The 23,926-nt window shown below is 40.7% G+C and overlaps 2 protein-coding genes across 2 annotated transcripts in view; both read left to right on the top strand.

The window, feature by feature from the left end:
* Positions 1-2,454: 2,454 nt before the first annotated feature.
* On the top strand, positions 2,455-4,641 carry LOC120552712 (OTU domain-containing protein 1). Its single transcript, XM_039790935.1, has one exon. It carries the CDS (start codon positions 2,672-2,674, stop codon positions 4,094-4,096), a length of 1,425 nt encoding a protein of 474 aa, XP_039646869.1. The 5' UTR covers positions 2,455-2,671; the 3' UTR covers positions 4,097-4,641.
* Positions 4,642-6,449: 1,808 nt separating this feature from the next.
* si:ch211-285f17.1 (sickle tail protein homolog) overlaps positions 6,450-23,926 on the top strand; it is a 119,430-nt gene continuing 101,953 nt past the window's right edge. The window contains exon 1 of the mRNA XM_039789840.1: positions 6,450-6,844. Within this exon, the coding sequence (XP_039645774.1) occupies positions 6,775-6,844 (70 nt within the window). The 5' untranslated portion in view covers positions 6,450-6,774. The remainder of the gene's footprint in view (positions 6,845-23,926) is intronic.

Raw genomic sequence — 23,926 nt, 5'->3', positions numbered from 1 at the left:
CCTGTAGGGACTGAATCACGTTTTTTCCTGTGGTTTTTGTGCAATTTCCTTTAAAATATTATGATTATGTAAAGGAATGTAGCTCCAATTTCTCGCGGGAATGAGAAAATGTGTAAAACCAGTAGGTCTAATACGTTGGTGTAATATGGGGCTGTTGAGCCAAGTACCAGCTGGAGGTTAGTGCACCAGTTCAGGTTACTAAAGACAACAGTACAGCGAAGGAAACGATCAATGCGCTCATTTGTATGCGGTGCACAATCTTGCGACAGCTGCTGTAGCATCGCCTCTTTGCATGCATTTGTTCCAGATTTCATTTCTCAATGTGAAGCTAAATGGCGCCCCCGTGTGTGTATGAGTGGTACTTTACTTGAATGGAACATCTCTTGATAAACATAAGGTCCTCGGACCTCCTCTGGTGGTTGCTGTAGGCCACTGCTATGCGACCCCGGTTCAATATGACGTTTGTTAAAGAAAAAAAAAAAATGTCAACAAAATGCTTGATGTTATTTTATAGGCTGTGTTTGACAAAGCAATTAGAAATTCAAATGCAGTCTAACTTAATCATATAGCCTATTAATAGTTCATCAGTTTTTTTTAATTATAGGTTTACTTTAAAGCTGCAGTTGTAACTGACGTCACTGAGGTAATATACTATATTAAGCACTCTTACCAAACACAAGTAGTGTGATTCAGTTTCAACCGGACAAGCTGAAACAGTCAGTCTTAAAAATAGACATGAGCAGGTTAGGCATGCAGCAGCCTGCCTTTAGGCTAAGTCAATATCAGCCAGTTACATTATTATAGCCTATACTGTGTCACACCCTACAATCCCAATCATTATTAATTATAGTAATTATAATCATCCCATGAAAACATAAAAATAATTTTACCATTTTTAAATACAGTGGACTTAATTGTAGTGCTTGCAGAAGGACTTTTTTTTATTTGGCAGGCCAAAAAAAAAAAATAAAAAGTTCAATTCAACGTTTTTTCTCGATGTTGTAAGCTTTAGTTTGGTTCATTTTTTTATGGTGTGAAAAGCGAGGTGTTGTGTTTAGGCCAATTCAGATAATGTTGAAAGTTATTTTCATACTTCACAAACCTAGATAGTACCTTTGTCATTTTTCACCTTACATTTTTTTTTAAAGATTTTCATTTGCTTGGAGATAACTTCAATCATACTACTCTATGTGGAACTAAGTTAAGCAGTAGGAAGTATTTATTTTCTTGTCAGACACACTGTGTGTATGACAGTAATACCTTAAAGTAGACATTTTTTTCTTTTCTTTTTGTGTAACACACTAACACTTAACATATTTGACTGAAACATCCAAACCTTTACATATGTCGACTGGTTAAACAATGACGCACTGCTTTAGTCAGGCCCTGAAAGTGGAGAGCTGCGTCTAGCACATACCAACAGCATGAACCATACCGGACATTAGGCTACTTTGACTTCAAAATAAAGTTGTCATTATCAGTTAATTCTAGTACCAGTCATCTATGTTGACTTTTTATGAGCCTACAAGTGTGTGTGTGTGTGTGTGTGTGTGTGTGTGGGGGTCTGCACAGAGCCAGGGTTTGATTAGCTATTTACAAGTTATTTAAAAAAAGATGATCATGATCCAAGTTATTCATCCCAGTAAATGTTAAGTTGTGTGCACTTCTGTTTTTATATAATGACAATACTTATAATAATAATAATAATAATAATAATATTAGAAACATAACATGCACACAAACAAATGCAAAGAGTAGAGACATATAACAGAATACATATTACTATAGATTATTATTATTATTATTATTGTATGTTTATGTGCAAGTAAAGTGTGCAAACTGTTTTTCATGCACAGGACCCCTTAGTGCCTATGAAAAATCAATTGAAACCTCTTGACTTTGAGTCCTTGAAAAGCGCTATATAAATTCAATTTATTATTATTATTATTATTATTATTGACAACCCAAATGATCTCTATTATGTTACTTCTACATCCAATTGACTGTACCAGTGATTATGTACTGTATGTGTGCCCAATTAAACTTGTATAGTTAAAGGCAGTGAATGCTTATGCAAACATGTATTTTGTAGTCAATTTAAATTTGTAGTCAAGTTGGGTCATTTTCTGGAGGTCTTTTGCTGTTGATCAATGTCAAATAAAGCCACATTAAATCTACTTTGTTGTAAAACATTAAAACATTAAAACTTTCAAGGGGGTTGAATAGACTTCTTAGAGGCACTGTAAATGCATTAATGTTATGAGTTGGAGCCAAACTTAACATGTTAAAACATTTTTTCAGTCCAGCATATGTTACACTAGGCTACTATGTTGTTTTACTTATCAGAAAGTCCATTTTGAAATAGCCTATATTGTAGCCTATTTCTTAAAAATAAAATAAACAGTAATGAAATGTTCGTCGATAAGAATTTTATTTTGAAGCATTTAAACGAAATACGTATCTGTTTTATTCTGTCTGACTTGACACTGTTAAAGCAGTGTCTTGTTACAGTTTGAAGTCTAAAATTAGGGAGGCACCCCAACGGCAAATGACGGAAGAAGGCTAAAGTGGACAGTCTACTCGTCTCTGTGTGTAATGGTGTCAGGACTCAGGACCATGGAAACCTTCCCTACAACTTTGCTGTTGTTGATGACATGGAGGGTATTTTTAGATGTTGTCATCTTTCCGTAACAGCCCGGCTGCGCCGTTCAGTATAAAGGACTCCGTCAAAATGCAGTTGTACAACAGTGCGCTGACACACTACCCGAGATCGTCTCGCAAAGTTACATTAACTTTATTGACTGGATCTGAGCGTTTAAACGGGACAACACCGAGCTCCCCTGACGCCCATAAACCAGAGTTTACACAGCCAGGCGCAACTTCAACGACCAACGGGGACCCGGTGAGAGAGACGGCTTCTTCCGCAAACATGCCTGCTTTTTCATGTTACGAAGCTTCATCTATGAGGCCAGTTTACTTCACGTCGACTGCTGAGATATTAATCCGCAGACCTGATGGAGTGGAGAGGTCTCTGCCTGTCCATGTCATGAGGGAGTCCACGACTAAACCCCCCTCTCCAGACTCACAGCATGATAAACGTATTCTCTCTGATGACTGTGACTCAGATGTGATTGTGGACTTAATAGATCATCTTAGAAATGGGACGGATGCACTTTTTCCTGACTGCCCAGAGCTGGTTGGAAATCACCGTTTCCACAGTAACCGCATCTCTAGACCCAGAAGTGAAGAAAACAAGAGGGGGGTTGGAAATTCAAGAGAGGATGATACTGTTTCAGTGACTAATGCCCCATTCAGAAACAATGGATGGGACTTATTACATGAAGAGGAGCTAATTCCTTCCAGAGCAGATCAGCCTGAAGACCTCATAAAGGGAGATTTTAGTGATCTCAGCTGTGGCAAAGCTGCTCCAGCATCAGATGAGAAACGGGCCTTTGAGCTTAGCGTTCTGCAGGAGTCTCCACAGAGATGTCAAGAGAGAGAGGACACCAACAATAAAGTCACCCGGTACCTGGCTGAAGTGGAGAAACAAAACAAGTACCTTCAGGAGAGGCATAAATTCAGGTACCACATCATTCCAGATGGCAACTGTCTGTACAGAGCTGTGTGCAAAGCCACGTACGGGGACCAGGCGAGGCACGGGGAGCTGAGGGAGCAGACGGTGCACCACATCGCTGACCACTTGGTAGAGTTCAACCCCATCATTGAAGGGGACGTAGGAGAGTTCCTGATCAACGCAGCGCAGGATGGCGCCTGGGCGGGGTACCCGGAGCTTCTCGCCATGAGCCAGATGCTGAATGTCAACATTCACCTGACGACAGGGGGGAGTTTGGAGAGCCCCACCGTCTCCACCATGGTGCACTATCTCGGGGAGGAGGATGCTTCCAAAGCGGCTATCTGGCTGAGTTGGCTGAGCAATGGTCACTACGACGTCCTTCTGGACAAGTGTCTCTGTAACCCAGAGTATGAGGACTGGTGCAGGCACTCGCAAATGCAGAGGAAACGAGATGAGGACCTGGCAAAGTCGATGGCAGCCTCTTTATCCAAAATGTACATAGAGCAAAATGGATCTATGTGAAAGAAATACTGTATGTTGAGAATTAAAGGATGCACACTGATGCAGTAGACTGCAGAACCACTGATTCTGCTTTGTTTCTACATGCTTGAAATTATATTTTTATAAGATTTATATCGTGAGAGAAAGAAAGTGCCGTGCACATACTTCGGTTTTTGTATATGCCAGGTTTGCCAAATTAGTGGCAGTGGTTTCTAAAAGTGTGGGAGCCTGTTCATTTTGATAGTTTTGGGTTATGTTGACATGATTGGAATTTTTTAATTCTGATCAGTTACTGTACATAGAAGTGCTTTTGAGTATTTATTTGCCTTTTATTTGTAGACCTGCTATTTTTCTGTACTATTTGTGCTTTGTAGACCATTGCCAATTACAGGGACACTTGGTTTGCCATTTGTCACTATAGCTGCTGTCTAATATCTGTATTTCTACTCCTTTTTGCACAAAAGTCCTATCCGACAAGTCCAGAGGGTTTAAATAGTGTCTGTTCTTTTCTATTATTCCAGTTCTTTTGACAAAATATTTCAAAATAAAGTTTTGAAGAAACCTGATTTGCAGTGATGTCATGTTTGATTTAATGCTTATTGCTTCATTATCTGTCTCTCACGTTTCGACAGAAATTGTTATCCAGTATGAGAATGATAATGCCAGCTACATCATGTTGGGTTCAGAATTGTACATTCCTGTAATGGGGATCCATCTTTTAAAAGTATATATATTAGTGACTGTGGTCTCAGTACACAGATCACAAGGGACCTGTGCTGTGTCAAAGCTATAAGTTATAGAGTGCACTGTCACCATATAGCACTAAAATACAATGACACTGTAGTTTGTGGATTTATTTTGTTTGGTTTCCTTCATACTGTATTTTTTTACAATGACTGATTTTTTTGGCGACTTGGTGGCTGCGGAAACGAGCTGACACAACATCGACACATCACCTTTTAAGTTCATATGCTGAACATATATTTGTTAGAAAACACCTGCTTATTTACACATGCAGCAGTTAGAGAGCAACATTATCATTGATTTGAAGTCCTGTTTCTGGCCAACTGGCAAATTAAGTTCAATATTCTCTTACTTTTAGCTCTGTGTTGTTCTGAGGGAAATATCTGGCTTACAAGCTGGACTCTGACAGTCTGCTGTTTGGTGCTGAACAGGTAGTGTACAGTGTTATCTTTAGCATTTTACTTTCACCTTTTTCTCAGTTTTTGAACCTTTCAGAAAATATTTTCATGTAAAAATTCAGAAAAACGATTTAATACATTGACAATATCAAAGATGCTGTCCACTGGTAAAGCAGGGGCGTCGGACTAGGGGGAAAAAGGGGACTGAGTACCCAGGGCCCTCATGTGAGGAGGGCCCAAAAATATGCTAGAATGAATAGCTGTGGATGTGGGGAGGGGCCCATAGAAAATGCCTTTCTACAGGGCCCAGAATGTTGTGCTACGCCCCTGTGGTAAAGTACTATTCTCCAGTACTAAGGGATTGTATTGTGGATCCATATGGTATAATAGACACCTCAACAAATGAAGAAAAGTTTTGGGAGAGAGAAAATAAACACTCTAGGTAAACATAAGAATTATACTTAGGAATATAACTTCTGTTACAGAGGTTGGCAATAACCGTGATCACCAGTAGGCCTACAATTTAGTAATAGCCTATTTTTTATTTTTTTTCCAGAGAGGATGCGATTCAGCTCTTTTGTGACTTGAAACTGCATGTGTCTTTTGTTAAACAGTACTTTAAGTACGGCAGCTGTGGCAGACAGCATCATAGTTCGTAGTACTTTTGTCCACCTCCTTTCTGACGCTGTGATGGCCCGGTGATAGCGTTGCACCTTTCTTCCTTTAGGTGGCATTGTAGCCCCCCATATACATCCATTTTCACAAAGTGACTTGATTATTAAAGAAATATGTGTCTCTTTTCAAAATGATTAAAACGTGGCGTTATCTGACCTAATGCTCTGGGTAAATTGGCTTCACAGAGCTCTGACTTTTAAAAAACAACGTGAAATGTTTTAGTAATGGGGAATAATGGGAGAATTGTGGATTTTAGAACTTTTGAATTAGTTAGGCTATGTAGTTGCCCAGTTGATTAAAAACTGACAACTTTGTGTCGACTTTCTGATTAGCTAACTCGAAAATGTCTATCCTACTATAGGCTCTTATTCAAACTTTCTATTATGGGGTTATTATGTATCATTTTCCCTGAAGGCTTTACAATGATGATATAACCCTGCAGTCATGTGGACATTAGGGGTATTTTTTTTTTTTAAATGCGGGAGGAGAGATAGTGCCTTTTTCCCGTTCCAGTGTGTCCCGTATGGACCACAAACTGTTGTCTACAGAGCAGAGGGCAGGTGAGAGTGGACCGAGCGGGCTGCTTCACCGCAGTACTGGCACGCAGTCTGCACAGAGTCGCACAGGGAGCACCGGGAAGTCCGTGACAGACGCTTCCCACCGGTGTGTGTGTGTGTTTGCGTGTGTGTGCGTGTGTGTGTGTGTGTGTGTGTGTGTAGTGTGTCTCTAATGATTCCCACGCGCCAAACGAACGGGCACGCGGTCACCTCGACGCAGTTCAGCCCCCGTGCTCGAAAGTTACCGGATACTTTGAAACAAACCCGGAGAACAGAGAACACAGTCGGCGGTCGCGTGGCTCTGACCTGAGAGGTGGTATCGATCATGTCGGGACACCGGGTGCAGTTCGCGGACCTTCCTCCGAGTGAGCACAAAGGAAGTCCCAAATTTCACAGTAAGGAAAATTATTGACCTGTAATCTGTGACCTTGATTTCCCCAGTAAGACTAAACTCATCAAGGTTGTTGGCTTATTATGGGGATGAAATACTTTTCATAGTAACTTAATATTTAGTAGTTTGTAGTAGTAGGCTACAGTGCAGGAGTTAGGAAGAGTTGGAATTGGAATATGTGTTTTTATTTCATATATTGTTTATTGTAGCCATAGGCTATGTAAGTAATTATACACCACACCTCAGCTGTCTTAGGGGAAACAGTTGTGCTCCATGAACCTTTGCTTAGACGATTATACATCTCTACATGCCAAAATGTGTTATTAAAAATATAGCCAAGGAAAATGATTAAAGGTAATAGTAGCCCAGTTACCCACGTAATGGTTTTTCTGTATCATGTCTTCCAATTTTCAGGCAAAACCTTTGTTATTTGCTGCCCCATGTCTTTGAGGAAATGTGATCATTGTTTCAGCCATGTAGTGTATGTTGCTGGTTATGTTGCACATGTGCTATGTTCCCTATGCGTGACTGGTTTGTGGAGGTTGTGATGACCCTTCACCTGCAATGCACTCTGCATCTCCATCATTGGTGTGATCCCATTTAGTCCCTTCCCACTACACTTATCTGAAGTGGCAGTTGCCCTTTATCTGCTGCTGCTAACTTATTTTTTTTATCCCCAGTGAGTGTTAACACTCCTAATGCTCTGTCTCAGTAAGGTGGTGCTCACCTTGAGATGCATTTAGTGACCACTTCACTGCATACCGAAGTCTGAAGTTATAGTGGCTGTTACTGTAGTAGCAAGACATTCACAGCTTTTGTGATTTCATTGCAGTGAGGGTTTAAAGATGTGATTGCATGTGAGGTGCGACAGAGTCAGCTGTGCCTGCCTCTGCTGCTGTGTGCTGCAGTGTATGCACTACAGCATGAGACAGAGAAGCTGAGCTCATCTCCATGGTGACAGGTTGAGTGACAGGACACGTGAGCAAGGACGCAGTGCAAAAATTGCCAGTTTGCTGCAAAGCCCTCCAGAGGTGCATCTGCCTCACGCTCTGGGTCCATGACAGTGCATGTTTGGTGATGTTTTTGTGTCTATGATGATAGCTGTTCTGTCAGTTTGATGTGTTTTTAGTCAGTCACTAACGTGCATGTGGGCAGCGGGGGGGAAAAGTTGATGCGGATGATCTGTGTGATCAAGCTCAGGTTGTATGCAAGGCATTCTGGGTTGGTGCCTAATTGATCAACCACACATTCTGACTCAGACCATCCGTTTCTCCTGCTGTCCAGAATTCAAGTCACAAAGGTCAGGTTCAAGTTTCTTTTTTTTTTTTTTTTTTTTTTTTTTTTTTTTTCTCTCTCTCTCTCTCTCTCTCTCTCTCTCTCTCTCTCTCTCTCTCTCTCTCTCTCTCTCTCTCTCTCTCTCTCTCTCTCTCTGATGTACACTCTCGCAAACAAACGCGCACACACACACACACACACACACCACTCTTACATGCACAACCTCACAACCATTCTTAGTTCAAGGCCCAGCTGCTGGCCTTATTGTCCTCTCAGGGATAGATCACCAAGTAATACTAATTCAGTCATCATATTATTAGACAGGTGAAATACAAATAGAACCTGGACAGCAACAGAGCATTGGCTCCTCGATTCATTTTCAGACTGCTATAATGGCTAATGATGTTGGCGTCACCTAGGGAATATACATCAGATGTGAGTAGTTCGTTGGTCAAAGCAACTCTGATGGAGCGCTGTTGGTGATTCTGCTTATTAACAGTTAAAGCAGTATGCAGCAACATCTATGTTTTGACAGTTTTGAAGAGACATGGCCATTGTTGTGTCTTCCTAACCCTCAAACAATGAGAGGTACTGTGACATCCTTTTCTCAGGGTTATTTATATTTTGATAGCATTTTGAGCTGTGGTACTCTTTTCAGTTTATTTAGCCATGGTGGCTGTTGCTCGCTGCTCATGCTAACTCCAAGCTTTTCCTTGCTGATGCTGATGCTGCTGGCAAGGACAAACACATTAATTGCTGGGTGCCAAAGGACATTTCCGAGGAAAACCCTAGTAAAGCTTTCACAAACCGGTTATATGTCTTGTGTAATAATTTTGTATTGTGCCAGTTGAATAGCAGCAAAAGGAGGAGAATTAAGTGTGACAGATTATTACTTTAACCTTTCTCCTTTCAGTCTGCATTAAAAGCTGTGTTTGTAAAATTACAGAGAGAGGGTGGGAGTAATAGTGTCCGTTTTCTTAGTTGCTGCTACATGGAAGTACTAACATGTCGGTGAAAGGGTGATCCTTCTTATAGTGAGGTGAATATAGGCGTCATTATAGAATGGCTGTCTGTAGATCCGCACATTCAATAAGTAAAACAGTGATATGTCTTTCAGTAAGCTGCTTTACATCTCAGACAGCTGCACTCTGAGCCATGATGTTTATCATCTCAGGTTTCCAGTGATATATGAAGATTATGTCAACTGGTTGGAGAAGGTTATGCAGCCTTGATTGGATGGCAGAATGCACATATCGCCTTCTCTTTTCCCATCAGTCTGGTTACAATTCTCATGGGGAGAGGGTGGAGCACTTCAACATCCAACTCAATCACAAACTTGATCTTCAGAAGAAACAGCTTTAAGCTCTCTGCCAAGAAGTTCTGTTAACTGATGTTGTTACTGGAGTTCATTCCATAGGTCTTTCTCCATTAATTCAAGTCTGCCATGTCTCTTTGTCCACAAGCCAACTTGATCAAATAGACTTGTTGCGAGTCCAAATTTTCCGTCATTCCACATCTCCCTTTCGAGAGCCATCTGCTTTTACACTGTCATATCACTGTGGGATGGAACGCCACTTTGTCCTTAATACACAAGCATTTTCTATGTATATGATTATGTTATTACTTAAAAGATTAATAATTAACACCAATTAGGACTAGATATGATGCCAGTTTAATTATAGCCAAAATGATTATTCGATGAGTTGATCAGTCAATCAAAAGAAAAAAGGAACCGGCAACCATTTTGATTATCGATTACATTTACGATTTATTCAAAGTCATTTATCAAGCAAAACTGCCAAACATTACCTAGTTTCAGCTTCTTAATTGTAAGGATTTGCTGCGTTTCTCCCTTTTGTGATAGTTAACATACATATTTGTTATGAACTTTGGATCAGACAAAACAAGCAATTTAAAGATATCGCTTTAGGAAATTGTTATGGACATGTCACTATTTTCTTACATTTCATAGACCAAATCTATTCATTCCTTTAAGATATTACATGCAGGGGCGGCCTCTAGCTCGCCCAGTAAGAGCGTTCGCCCCATGTTGGCTGCGTCCTGCAGCGGTGCAGGGTTCAAATCCAACCTGCTGCCCTTTGCTGCATTGAATCCCCTATCTCTCTCCCCTTTCATGTCTATCCACTTTCAAAAATAAAGGGGAAAAACCCCCAAAAATAATCTTAAAAAAAAGATATTACTATTATTAAAGCTCATTACTTTAATGGAAAGTTCTGAATTAACACATTGTTTGTCAATAATTTGTCGTACAACATCATAAAGTGCTATACAAAAAATGGGTCAAAACAAATCATTGAAGCAACAGTTTATCATAATAAATGGGAGAACTTGCAGTGCTGCTGACTCCAGTAACACTTTGGTTGAGTTTCCAGTTTGCACTTGCTAAGACTACATTGGTGTAATCACTTATCAGAGTCCCTTTGTCAGGATGCCCAGGAGCAACCATAAAGTCCCTATATGCGATTTCCTGGAAATGGCAAATGCTGTGTAGGAATGATAATCACAGAATGAACTTCTTTACCATCAGCTCAGGAATGCAGATGGTGTCTGTGCCAGTGTCAAGCTTTAGAAACCAGGGGCGGCGGCTGTCTTCTCAGCTTATAATTCTCTGCAAAAAACAAATCAAAATAGTCGTGAAGGTGAGGATAAAGCATGGCCTTAATTTCCTGAGACATATTTTCTATACATAGTTCACTCACTGCTATTAATGTCATCTTTTTAGTGAGTTGCTGTCTGCTCGGGTAAGGTGTGAAATGTCATTGTTTGTAGGCTGCTGTCTGTCCCATTGAAAATGCTGATCACATTGGATAGAGACTTGAGATGATCCTTCTAGAAATAGCCAGGCCCCTGAGACACTAAACAGCTGTTTTCACAGCGGATTAAAAGCCTGTCCCTTAAGGGCTCTTAAGTTTCCTTAGAGTGTAAAACACAAAGATTTAAGGGTGCACTGTGGCCTTCTGTGCCCAAGAGTAATATGCTGTTGTTTTTCTAGCTTTAACTGGGGATGTCACTCTCTGATAAAAAGCAGTAACCTTGAGTTGATATCCACTTTGTTTTTTGTTGTTTGAATGCTGAGCATACTTTCAGCCATGAGACCCCAGTGAATCAGAGAGCCTGTCTGCATGAGGTTCGGTTTCAAAGATCTTTTCAGTCTAATAAGCTAACCAACCAGCTTTTATTAATTGAAGCTAGTGTTAATTCATTATTATACTGTAGTTTATTTGAATTTATTATTGACTATTATGCTGAAAAGGTCATTTCAGAAGAGTCTATTTACTGAAGGACCGTCTTTTAAAATACACTCACCTTAAAGATTATTAGGAACACCTGTAAGATTTCTCGTTATGCAATTATCTAATCAGCCAATCACATGGCAGCTGCTTCAATGCATTTAGGGGTGTGGTCCAGGTCTAGACAATCTCCTGAGCTCCAAACTGAATGTCAGAATGGGAACGAAAGGTGATCTAAGCAGCTTTGAGTGTGGCATGGTTGTTGGTGCCAGACGGGCTGGTTTGAGTATTTCCCAATCTGCTCAGTTACTGGGATTTACACGCACAACCATTTCTAGGGTTTACAAAGAATAGTCTGAAAAAGCAAAAACATCCAGTATGCAGCAGTCCTGGGGGGTGAAAATGCCTTGTTGATGATAGAGGTCAGAGGAGAATGGGCCGACTGATTCCAGCTGATAGAAGATCAACTTTGACTCAAATAACCACTCGTTACAACCGAGGTAAGCAGCAAAGCATTTGTGAAGCCACAACACGCACAACCTTGAGGTGGATGGGCTACACCAGCAGAAGACCCCACTGGGTACCACTCATCTCCACTAAAAATAGGAAAATGAGGCTACAATTTGCACGAGCTCACCAAAATTGGACAGTTGAAGACTGGAAAAATGTCGCCTGGTCTGAGGAGTCTCGATTTCTGTTGAGACATTCAGATGGTAGAGTCAGAATTTGGCGTAAACAAAATGAGAACATGGATCTGTCATGCCTTGTTACCCCTGTGCAGGCTGCTGGTTGTGGTGTAATGTGTGGGGAATGTTTTCTTGGCACACTTTTAGGCCCCTTAGTACCAATTGGGCATCGTTTAAATGCCACAGCCTACCTGAGCATTGTTTCTGACCATGTCCATCCCTTTATGACCACCATGTACCCATCCTCTGATGGCTACTTCCAGCAGGATAATGCACCATGTGACAAAGCTCGAATCATTTAAAAGTGGTTTCTTGAACATGACCCTCATTTGATATAAAAACTATCCGATCACTATGAAAAAAAAAAAAAAAAATAGCCAACATTTCTAAAGAATGCTTCCAGCACCTTGTTGAATCAATGCCACGAAGAATTAAGGCAGTTCTGAAGGCGAAAGGGGGTCAAACACGGTCTTAGTAGGGTGTTCCTAATAATCCTTTAGGTGAGTGTATATATTAGGGTCATATTGTGTATTTAATCTCAGGCACTCTAACATTTCATCCATTTTCTGCTGACCTTTTCATATATTTGAAGGCACTTTATTCACTTTATTTGGCTCTAATGTTACAAATCACAAGTGAAAGCACTCTTTTTCTCTTTGGCCTATTCTTGAAAAAAGAAAAAAATATTGCATACTATTTCCTGATTTCTAAAAAATGTTTCCATCATCAAGCATTTGTGAGAATGTAGAGTTAACATACAGGTCATTCTTGAGAAAGGAAGTCATAGGGAGATGATATTTTGAAAAGAAAAAATTAAACATCACAGAGATGTACAATTAGAGTGTAATATACTGCAGGGTAGATGGTATCTTGTGGCTAGAATTACTTCTGGTTGAGTCATCGTCTCTGTCTCACTAACTGGCTGTGCATCATGAAACTTTGTCCAATGAAATATCCACCCTCTCCTGACTTCTCTTGTCTCTTCAGCAGCGGGATGTCCGTGCTCTGTAGAGAGAAATCAGATGTTTTCCTTTTTTTTTATTCAGTTTTTTTTTCTAATTGATTCTCCCTCCACGAGTTCCTTGCTGAGGAGGACCTGATGAAGTATCTATAGTTGCAGTCGAACTAAAGCAGTAGAGCCCGACCGATATATCAGCGGACCGATATTAGGCATTTTCCAAACTATCGGTATCGGCATTCATAATGGCCGATAAATGAATATTTAAAAAATAAAATAAAAACGGACGAAACACCCTTCAACCATGTTATGAGTGTTGGCGTTGCATAGTTTGTCCACCAGAGGGCGCTCTACAACGTCCCTGTTGGCAACACGTGTTTAACCCTTTAAGTTTCATATTTTTAGTTTGTACTTTTATACATTTTATTTATCAGAACTGAACAGAATCTGTTTATGTTTTTTTACGCGTTTCTGGATTTTTATATATATATATATATATATATATATATATATATATATATATATATATATATTTGGCCGATATATCGGTATATGAGATTTTTGAATCACCAAATATGTGTACCGCTATCAGCCTTAAAAATCCTTTATTGGTCAGGCTCTATAAAGCAGTGCATGACGTCAGTGCAAAACTTCACCACCTGTTATGTAAAGAATAGGGATATAATGAAGTTCACCTGTTCGGCAGCAACAAGTGACACACAGGCCTCTCAGCATCAGGCACTTAAAGCGTCTTATTGGCTGCTGCAGCTGAGCTAAAACTCACTCACAGTGCCCGTAGACACCACAACATTGTTATTCCCCACCGCTGCTCTTTTCTCGCCTGTGGAATCAGCTAAGGCGTAAACAAACACTTCTATCTTGTTTATAGTCATCTTAAGTCGGGAAGGATCTACGGCCTGATAAGACACATATGGGAATGTACACTGTAAAAATGATTACTCCCAAAGGATGACACAGCTCTCCGCACAGTTGTCATTCACCCGCCCCTGAGCAGTGGTCTTGAAATATCTGCACTTCTTTATTGGTGATTAGAGACAGTCTGGCTGTATTTCTGTGCCGTTGGGATACAGGGTGTAATAACATCCTCTGCTCTCCTCAGGCACAATGATGCATGATGCCAGCCTCGATTACATTGTTTTTGTTTTTTTAAAAGCAGCAACAGGAACAAAAATTGACTTGGATGCAGATGAGTGAGAAGTCAAATAGCCTCTCCTTTGATGTTGCGGTGAGGTCATGTTCAAAGGAAAATATCAAAAAGGTATGTGGGGGAAAATGAGGCAGTGTTTATGTCGGTATGGTTCTGCACTGATGCTTAATATTAAGTTTGTGTCTGTGTGTATATATACACTGTGTGTGTGTGGGCACCTGATAATTAGGCTTATCTTAGGCTTATCTTCAAACTCCATGCTGACGACATTGAGTCTTTTATTTGCCAGCTGAGATTTTAATGACTTTACAAATCAATCATAAGATCTGGGTCACTGCCACAGAGGTCGGCCTAGACACACACACACAACGCGCAAACACTTCTGTGTCTGCAGTCCTCATTGTTATCATCATGAAGGACAGAGCATTTTTAACCTCATTTGATGAGATGAGAAGCTCAATACCACTCTTATATGCACGATAAATATAAGGCTATAGCCAGCAGCCGCTTAGCTTAGCATAATTACACCTTAAAAACAGCTTGTCTGGTTTTGTCCAAGGGTAACGATATCTGCCCAGCAGCAGCTCTAAAGCTTACTAATTAACTTAAGTTGTATCTAGTCTTTTTTAATCCATACAAAAAAAGGGTAAGAACAACTATTTGTGGTCTTACACAAGAGTTATGTGTGGGACTATTTCTTGGCCGGGCATAGAGATGTCCTGGAGTGTACACCTCACGTTGACAACAAGACTCTTGGCAAGAAAGCATGCAAGCGTCTTTCCCAAAATGTTAAACTATTCCTTTTACGTTGTAAGAAATGCGTACAACCACTGCAACATCTGCCTGTATATGTGTGTCCTTTTACCATCCAGTAATATTTTGTGGGAAATATGTGTTGCTTAGACACATGATCTGTACAAACAAAGACACCTAAGACAATTATTTCAACATAACTAAAAGAGGTATAAGATGAACCGCGTGCTTGGATACATTTTCCCAGTAACGTACTGTACTGTATTTGATAAGCCCTACTTGATTTCAAGTAATTTATGCACACTTAGCTAAAAACAAGTCATCTGACACCACTCATTTAACATTCCAAACATTTTACTTTAGTATCTAATTTGATAAGTGAGCTTGTGGATGGGAAAAGAATCCACTCCCAGTCAATAACCGCAAGCCACTCCTGTCAATGTGATGAATGGGAGGTTTAGTGCGGGGATACAAGTGGGTGTTTATAAGTGGAATTGGTCGCCGCTGATTGGGTGCGGTCACAGCAAGGGGGCTGTGGGAGGAAAGCATACATCTAGAAAGTGCTGAGAAGTTCTGAGATTTCCCCACAGCACGTTTTTATCAGCTACATTTTCTTCCACCTTCGGTTGCAGTCGCACAGCAAGTATCCCTTCCAACTGTTCGCAACTTCTATTTTTGATGATAAGTAAGAAAAGTGAGTGGCGACCTACTGCTTTGTCAGCAAAGCGCCTTATAAAAAACTTTATCAGCAACATTCTTTATGTGGAAATGAGGAAATAATAATCGGCATTGCTGTGTGCAGTACATTCTTTGGCACTCTGTGAATTTTCAGGTCAAGTTGGGCTAATCCACTTCACTCCATGGAAGGTCTATGAAATAGCAGCATGCCAATAAGTGTGGTGCTGGCATCAGCAAATGGCTGTTGATCCTTTGATCCAAACTGTAATCTGAAGACAAAGGATTTTTTTAATTAAAGAGCCTTTTCTTTTATGTTGAGCCACGTACCACATTTAAAAATGTTTTTATTTTATTATTTATCTCGAACAATCAACAATGTTGCAAAATAAAAACAAAACAAAAAAAATGTAAAACCACTAACAATCAGAATTTAACAAAAACAAAAAAAAAGGATTAGTTTGAGAAGGAGCAGGTGGAAGCAATTAGCTTATTTGGTCCTGCCCCTATTTCACAATTTTTTTTTGTGATTTCGATCACTATAAAGAGTCTATTCTTTTTCATGATTGATTACGCTCAACTAACTTTTGTCACATCGTCTACTTCCCCCGCCTTTCACAGCTTAACGTACCTTTCACTTTAGCTTTTCAAAGCTCTTACAGCTGCTGCAGTAGAGGAGGTGAGACCCAGTGATATTTAACAATCAAATATGATGTGCCGACTCTCTATTATGTCTGTGAAGCTGAACATCGCGATGGTGCAGACTTTGCTGTCAGGAGCAGAGGCCAGCAGTTGTTTAAGAGATTTAATGGCCGGGCCAAGTCAGCAAGGCCCTTTACTCTCTGCTTCTCTCGTTCAGTCGCTCTGTTAGTCTGCCTAAAGAAGACTTTGGTGCTCCCATCCTCTAGTCTAGAAGCTATGCTGTGTGGGTTTTTGTCTGTTTTTTGTAGTCTTCTGTTTAAATTGATAGTGCTTATGTTGTGAATAATGTTTGAGCTCAATTAATAAAACAATGGCTAGATGATATTTTTTGATGTTTACGTAGGATGAATCATGTTGTCCTCTGTTTGAACTGTCACTTCTAACCACAGCATAACTGCTTGTAAACTTAGATAATCATCGATGGATGCAAGATGTTCATCTGTGTGTACGTATGAGACCATGCATGGATCTGAAGTCATTTCTGCACATTGCTAACCAAGCTTTTGGGTGTCTCAAGCATTCTTTTTGGGTTCATGTCCCAGCACAGCCAGATGAAAGAGGAGCTATCGGCGCATGTTTGATGCCTGCTGCGTTTATGATAGAAACAGCCCCTTCAGTCATCCTGTGCGGTTGTGACCGGAGTCTGCCCAGCTGTTCATTTCGGACCACCAGGGTGGAATGTATACTTAGCATTTATATTCTCCTTAAGATGTACTGTATAGCCAAACGGTGTGCACTTCTCATAGTTTCTTAGATACCTCTCTTGAGAAAAGGTTAAGAGTCCATTTGTACAGAGAGTTGACAGTCTCAGCTCAAAGGACTCAGTGAGCAAAGGACTTTGGTACTCCAGAAAGATGAGAGGGGATTTACTTGATTCTTTCTGTATTGTAGGTTTCAACATGTAATCCGTAAATCATTTTTTTCACATACTGCTATAAAATACTACTACTTTTTCTCAGTGACATCAACTGATCTTTTATCTTTAACTTAAAGCTGCACTAATCAATATTGTGATGTTAGTAAAATCAAACGATGTGTAAAGTAAAGATCATCACTTATAGTGACAAACCCACAGAGAAATATCACCTGACTCTGGAAGACAAAGCCCTTTTTAGCATCTTTCAGCTGATTGTTTTGGTTTTACGGCCCACAATTTTAACAGTTCACTACTCTCATCAACCTGCTCAACGCATTCTCATGAACGGGTCTGTATGATACTGTCCGAAAATGTAAGTGCACCAAAATGTTTGATTTCCTACGAAATTAGGAGACCGCCGGCTGGTCACGTTACGCCGGTTGGTCAGTGATGCCGGCTGGCTATGAGCTCCATGACGCCGGGCAGCAAATGCTAGTTGTTTAAGCAGCTACAAAACTTTGTGACCCGGGCTACAGACCTCCATTGTATCACCGGTAGTTGGTGGTTCAGTTACCTGAAAATAGGTGACTTTGAGCCGAGTACAAAGCACTGCGAGCTGCCGGTCGTTTTGGTGGACATTATGGTTAAATTTAGTCTACAAAATATGAGCGTTTTGCCGTGGCAAAAGTTAAGATTAGGCACCAAAACAACCAGTTAAGATAAGGAAAAATGTCGTGGTTTGGATCAAAACACTCCTAAAGAACACACATTTCCTGGGTGAAAGGCTTTAGTTTTGCCCGGGAAGCAAACTCTGCTCTCTGGTTTGAGAGTCCTGTATGTTAACGCCCGCCCACCCATCCAGCCCGACCACCACCCTATGCAGCCAGCCATGTTCTTATACAGCGGCCGTCAATGTAGTGAATACAGAGAAAAAAAAGTGGTATGCTTACAAATTACAGTGCTTAATTTTTTGTAGCTTTTTGAACGAATGGTTCATGAGAACAGGCTGACCTGTAACAAGTAACTGTTTGCCACAAGGACTTCATAATGTGATATATGTCAGAGACGGTTTAGAACTGAGATGCCCCAACAGTAATTTCCTGTATCTGTGTCACATGGGTTTCACTACTGCCATGCCTCTTTAGGAGACTAGCAGAAGGTCCTGAGTGTATTGATTCCAATAGGAGAAGTGAACGTGAACACAGATTATGACAGATTCTTTCACCTATAATCACCAAAGTAAATATTGGACCCAAGTATTCACAAGCAACATACCTCCCGAACATTCTGACACTAAAAAGGCATTTTTCAGATGGAAAAATCAGTTTGGCAACACAGATAAGCTAATGTCAACTAACGTACGCAAACGCCACAACTTATTTTTGTTATTCTTAATATGGATTTTAGCTCTGGAACATCTAATGTTAGCAAAAGAAAATATAAATACATCATGCTAATGTAACTTTTCATCCATCCACATGAAGTTCATCACTCTTACAATCAAGGTTGTGCCCACTTAGAAAACAGTAAGTTTGTATCGTTTCATTTGTGTAATGTGCTATCTTTAGTTATAGAGAATCTTTGTATATGTCAATGTTGTGTTTACAGCTTGTTATTCTGCCCACAAGTGACAAAAAAAAAATCAGTGAATGCTGCTTAAACTTAATCAATATCAAGTTGAGTGAACTTAAAAGCTGTAGTTACTATTTTCAGTCATCTTTTAGAACTAACCACCATTAGTTTATTGTAGTTTAAACATTGCATTCACGAAACATTGTGTATTACCATATACCAGCATGCATTGTTTTGGGGTTAACTGTCTGGGGGCTTCCTCTCTTGAGAAATTATCCTCATGTCTTTTCTCTTATAAAAATGTAAATACATAACCATAATGAAGATTACTATGCACTTCAGCACTTATGCACACGCTGCTTATTTTAACAGTCACTGAGAGTACCCTTAGATGTCCTACCTTCATTTTAGTGCTAGCACTGTATGAGAGTGGCTCTTAACTTAACTGGAAAAGCTGAAAGGATTATGTGGCATATGAAGACCTGACCTCGATACAACTTCAAAGTCATAGAATAAATGTGACTGGAAAGTAAAGCTGACCAGTGACACTTGCAAATAAGACTGAAAAGTTGTTGATCGGAGTTAATGTCTTATGAAACAGAGTTTTCCTATTTTAGTTATGTTTTAAGTAATTGTACATTACAACAGATAGTGAATAAACTCTTTAAACTTGTCAGGAGGGAGACTTTTATTTTTTAACTTTAAACAGTTTAAAATGTTTTACAGTGTCTCACAGCTGCTAGTTACCATTATCTAGCAACAGCTGCTAGTTATCATTATCTCCTTCCAGCAGAAAGTTTATTCAGCAGCAGCCAATCACAGAGGTGAGGAGAAGTTAGCTCAAACTTTCCATTGACCTTTGGGAACTTAAAGTCCCTCAACCTTGAGTCACCCGAGCCCCTGCCTCAGAACTTGACACTGAATGGCGCCCGGGAGTTTTAATATCATGGGGATTGTGGGTGCTCCTGACTGATAGAGGTTTGGAGTTGGTCTTTGATGTTCGCTGTGCTTCTTAATGAGGATCAGACTCCAGGGTTTTTGGCCAAAGCCCTCCCCCCTCCATCTTCCAATTGGAGCAGAGGGGCAGTCAAGATTGAAGGACCAGTTCTACCTTGAGAGAGGAGGATTTCCCCCCCTCTTCTATTTCCTTCTATTCATTTCCCTCCCCCAACTCTTCTTCCTCTCCCTCCCCTTCTTTCTTTAATCAGTCTCTCCGGCACCCAGAGCGTCTCTGCATCTGGGACTAAGTTCATCAGTTCATTAAGGACGCCTCAGCCCTGATCGGGCCTCTGAAGTCTTTTCATCAGCACCTTGGGTAAGTGGGAGGTGTGCTTAGGGAGACGGAGAGCACAACAAAGGACAGGAAACTCACCAAAGGGGGTCCAGCTCTGTCTTGACTGTACAAAAACACTGAACAGTGTGTACACAAACCTGTGACATGGCAAAGGGTCAGATGTCAAACAAGTAGTGGACTCCGACGAACCCCTGACCTAAGTTCTTAAATTGAAGGCCAATCAAAAACATGTGTGCCAGTGCTCTAGTTAAGTTGCCTTTCCTGTTAAAAAAGACATATTTGACGAATTAACTCTGGGAAACAAAGACCCACTGTGTCTTTGCCTGTTGGTGGATGTGATTGACTCTTGTCAAGCGATACCTTTTACTTTTGTCAGTAAGAAGTTGTTGAAAATTCCACTTCTAAATGACACTTACAGAAACCCTATTGTTTTCCCAAAGTGGGCCTGAGATTGAGTAGATAAATGGCAGAAGTTGTGGCATGAGAATACACTCATCCTACAGTAAAATTAGACATAACTTTCTGTTTCCCATAGGCTGGGCTGTCAACAATTGCCTGCAGCTATTTATTATTCAATGTATTAAAATTAGCCTCAAGTCAATGCTATTTCTAGCTGAGGAACTGGACTGTTAATTCATATTATTGCCATAGAGGAAAACCATAAAGAGTGGAGCTCATGATTCGTGTAGTAGCATTTGGGCCATAACATAATGAGGAGAAGTGGAGCTAATGAATCTGTATCTTTGTCTTGAGGCCCGACCCATAAAGCACAGCTTCATATCTTGCAGACTAGCTCCTCTACCCCTGTCTGTCATCCATCTAGTCTTGCAACTTACCTTTATCATTAACAGTCTTTTAGTACTGATTTATTTTTACACCAGACCTATTTCAAGTTTCATATTTAGTGCCCTCATATGCCCTTCTTTGTGTCTTCATCACTGTGTGTCCTTTTGCATCAGATGCTTATGCTCTGTCCAGGCCCTGGTCCGTGCTGTTGGTTCAGCAGATCTCTGCTGCTGACTGAAGCCTTGTAGTGGCTGTGCATGTGTGTATGTGTGTCTGCCTACTTGCATTTATGTGTACAGTTGGAGGACTTCCTGTTGTGCTGTGACATGTATGCTGATATTTGCTGTCACTGCAGTTCACTTGGAGCTGTTATTCATTTGCTGTTAGACTTTTGGAACTGCACACACAGAGCTTTGTAGCTTTGTTGTTTCAATTGAGATATTTATTTTATTAGGGCCCGAGCACTGACAACGGCGAAGGCCCTATTGAAACTGAAGGAATTATTATTATTATTACGGCAAATTAAAGTGATGGTTCGGAGTAATTTAACCAGAAGTTTATGAACACTTGCCTGCTCTCTGCTGCTGCTGCTGCTGCTGCTGCTACCTGCAGTTAGACTCACAGCAGCAACAACAGCAGCAGCAGAGAGCAGAAGCCAGCAGGCAAGTGTTATTTACATAAACTTCTGGTGTACTTACAAACTTTCCAATCCATCGTTTTATGAGTACATAACCTATATGTACTAGTGTAGACCTTTGGTATCATTTCGGGCATTATTAGTCATTTAAGAGATACAAACGTGGGTCCATTAGCCCCGCGCTAAGCTATTCAGCGGCTAACGCTACTCTACGCTAACTCGCCCAATGTTAGACCCAGGTGAAAAAAGCTTCTGGGGGGGTGTTTGGCTCGAGGTCGTGGTGCAAAGGATCCTAGGGTAAATTACTCTGAACCATCACTTTAACTGCCTTTTTGAGGGGCTTAACATATTCAAAAACTCACCAAAATTGGCGGGCGCATCAAGACTGGTGAATATTTACATATTTTAAGGGTTTCGGGAATAGGCGCACAAAAATGGCTTGCTAGCGCCCCCTACAAAATGAGAAACAATTGAGCCCCTGCAGTACATTTAACATAGACTCAAGAAACTTGGTAAACATATGAAGCATGTCAAGACATAAAAAAGCTCATTGGAGCCATACGAACTCCTCCTAGAGATTTCATCCAATCAACTTCAAATTTGGTCTGTGCCATCGGAAGACGTTAAAGATGAAAAGTTATTAAAAGAAAAACTTTTCATCATAGGGCATGGCCGTGGCGGGGCGGCCATTTTGTGCGTTTAGCCATTGAAAAAGGAAGTGGGTGTAACTTGAGTGTACATTGTCCAGTTGGCTCGAAACTTTTCAGGATTCATAAAAGTCCAACCCTGAAGACATGGAAAGGCCGATATTGGCTCAAAGTCATAGCACCCCCTAGTGGCAACAGGAAGTATGCCTAAAAGTCAAGGTGCTATACTTTAACAAACTCCTCCTAGAGATTTCATCAGATCGACTTCAAATTTGGTGTGTATCATCTTAAGACATTAACAATGAAAAGTTATTAAAAGCAAAACTTTTCGTCCAACGGTGTGGGTGTGGCGTGGCGGCCATTTTGAGAATTTATTGATGAACGAAGAAGTTGCTGTAACTTTAGTGCACATTGTCCAATTTGGCCGAAATTTCTCACGATTGACAAGGGTCCAGGCCTGAGGACAGGTATAGGCCAAAATTTACTTTTGGTCATAGCGCCCCCCGCTGGCAAAAGGAAATTAGCCTTATATGACAAACATCATCCGATTTACATGAAACTTATACTGTGTGGTCTACATGTGATACTGAGCCGCCCCCTATACTTTAACCACGGCCACATACTCAGGCCACGCTCCCCTTTCATAACATTTGAACCGTTTAAGGTAGAGTCTTGTGTAAGGTGTCATTGAACTCAGCAGATAGTTCCCTTTTCATTGGTGACGATTTGCAGTGTCTGAGTGGCGCGCTAACGGCGCAGAGGTGCGAGGGCCAGTCCAACGCTGCTTACAGCTTTAATTAGGGCCCGAGCGCCGACAGCGGCGAAGGCCCTATTGAAACTGAAGGAATTATTATTGTTTCTTTCTATTATTATTTTCCCGTCAAATGAATTGGCTTTTTGAGGGGCCAAATATATTCAAAAACTCACCAAATTTGGCGGTCGCATCAAGTCTGGTGAAAATTTACGTATTTTAAGGGTATCGGGAATAGGCGCACAAAATTGGCTCGCTAGCGCCCCCTAGAAAGTTAAGAAAATTGAGCCCCTGCAGTGCGTTTAACGTAGACTCACGAAACTTGGTACACACATGTAACATGTCAAGATGTACAATAAACTTTATTAGAGCCATACCCTAAACCCAACAGGAAGTCCGCCATTTTGAATTAAATGTTCGAAATTAGTGCGATTTTGGCCATTTCCACATGTCGTACTTTAACGAACTCCTCCTAGAGATTTCATCCGATCAACTTAAAACTCGGTCTGTGCCATCTTAACATGTTAAAGATGAAAAGTTGTTAAAAGAAAAACTTTTCGTTATAGGGCGTGGCCGTGGCAGGGCTGCCATTTTGTGCGTTTCGCCGCCGAAACAGGAAGTGGGTGTAACTCGAGTGTACGTTGTCCGATTACCTCGAAACTTTTCAGGATTCATAAGAGTCCAACCCTGAGGACAAATAAAGGCCGATATTTACTTAAAGTCATAGCGCCCCCTAGTGGCAACAGGAAGTAGGCCTAAAAGTCAAGGTGCTATACTTTAACGAACTCCTCCTAGAGATTTCATCCGATGGACTTCAAACTTGGTCTGTACCATCCCAACACCTTAACGATGAAAAGTTATTAAAAGAAAAACTTTTTGTCAGACGGTGTGGGCGTGGCGGCCATTTTGAGTGTTTAGCGATGAACAAAGAAGTTGTTGTAACTTGAGTGTACGTTGTCGTATCTGCCCGAAATTTCTCACAATTGACAAGGGTCCATGCCTGAGGACACCTACAGGCCAAAATTGACTTTTGGTCATAGCGCCCCCGGCTGGCAACAGGAAATCTGCCTTATAT

Source organism: Perca fluviatilis, chromosome 22, assembly GCF_010015445.1.
Source record: "Perca fluviatilis chromosome 22, GENO_Pfluv_1.0, whole genome shotgun sequence".
In the NCBI taxonomy this organism is placed as follows: domain Eukaryota; kingdom Metazoa; phylum Chordata; class Actinopteri; order Perciformes; family Percidae; genus Perca; species Perca fluviatilis.
The sequence above is the reverse complement of the archived record's forward strand: the minus strand, read 5'-3'. Positions and strand labels throughout refer to the sequence as shown.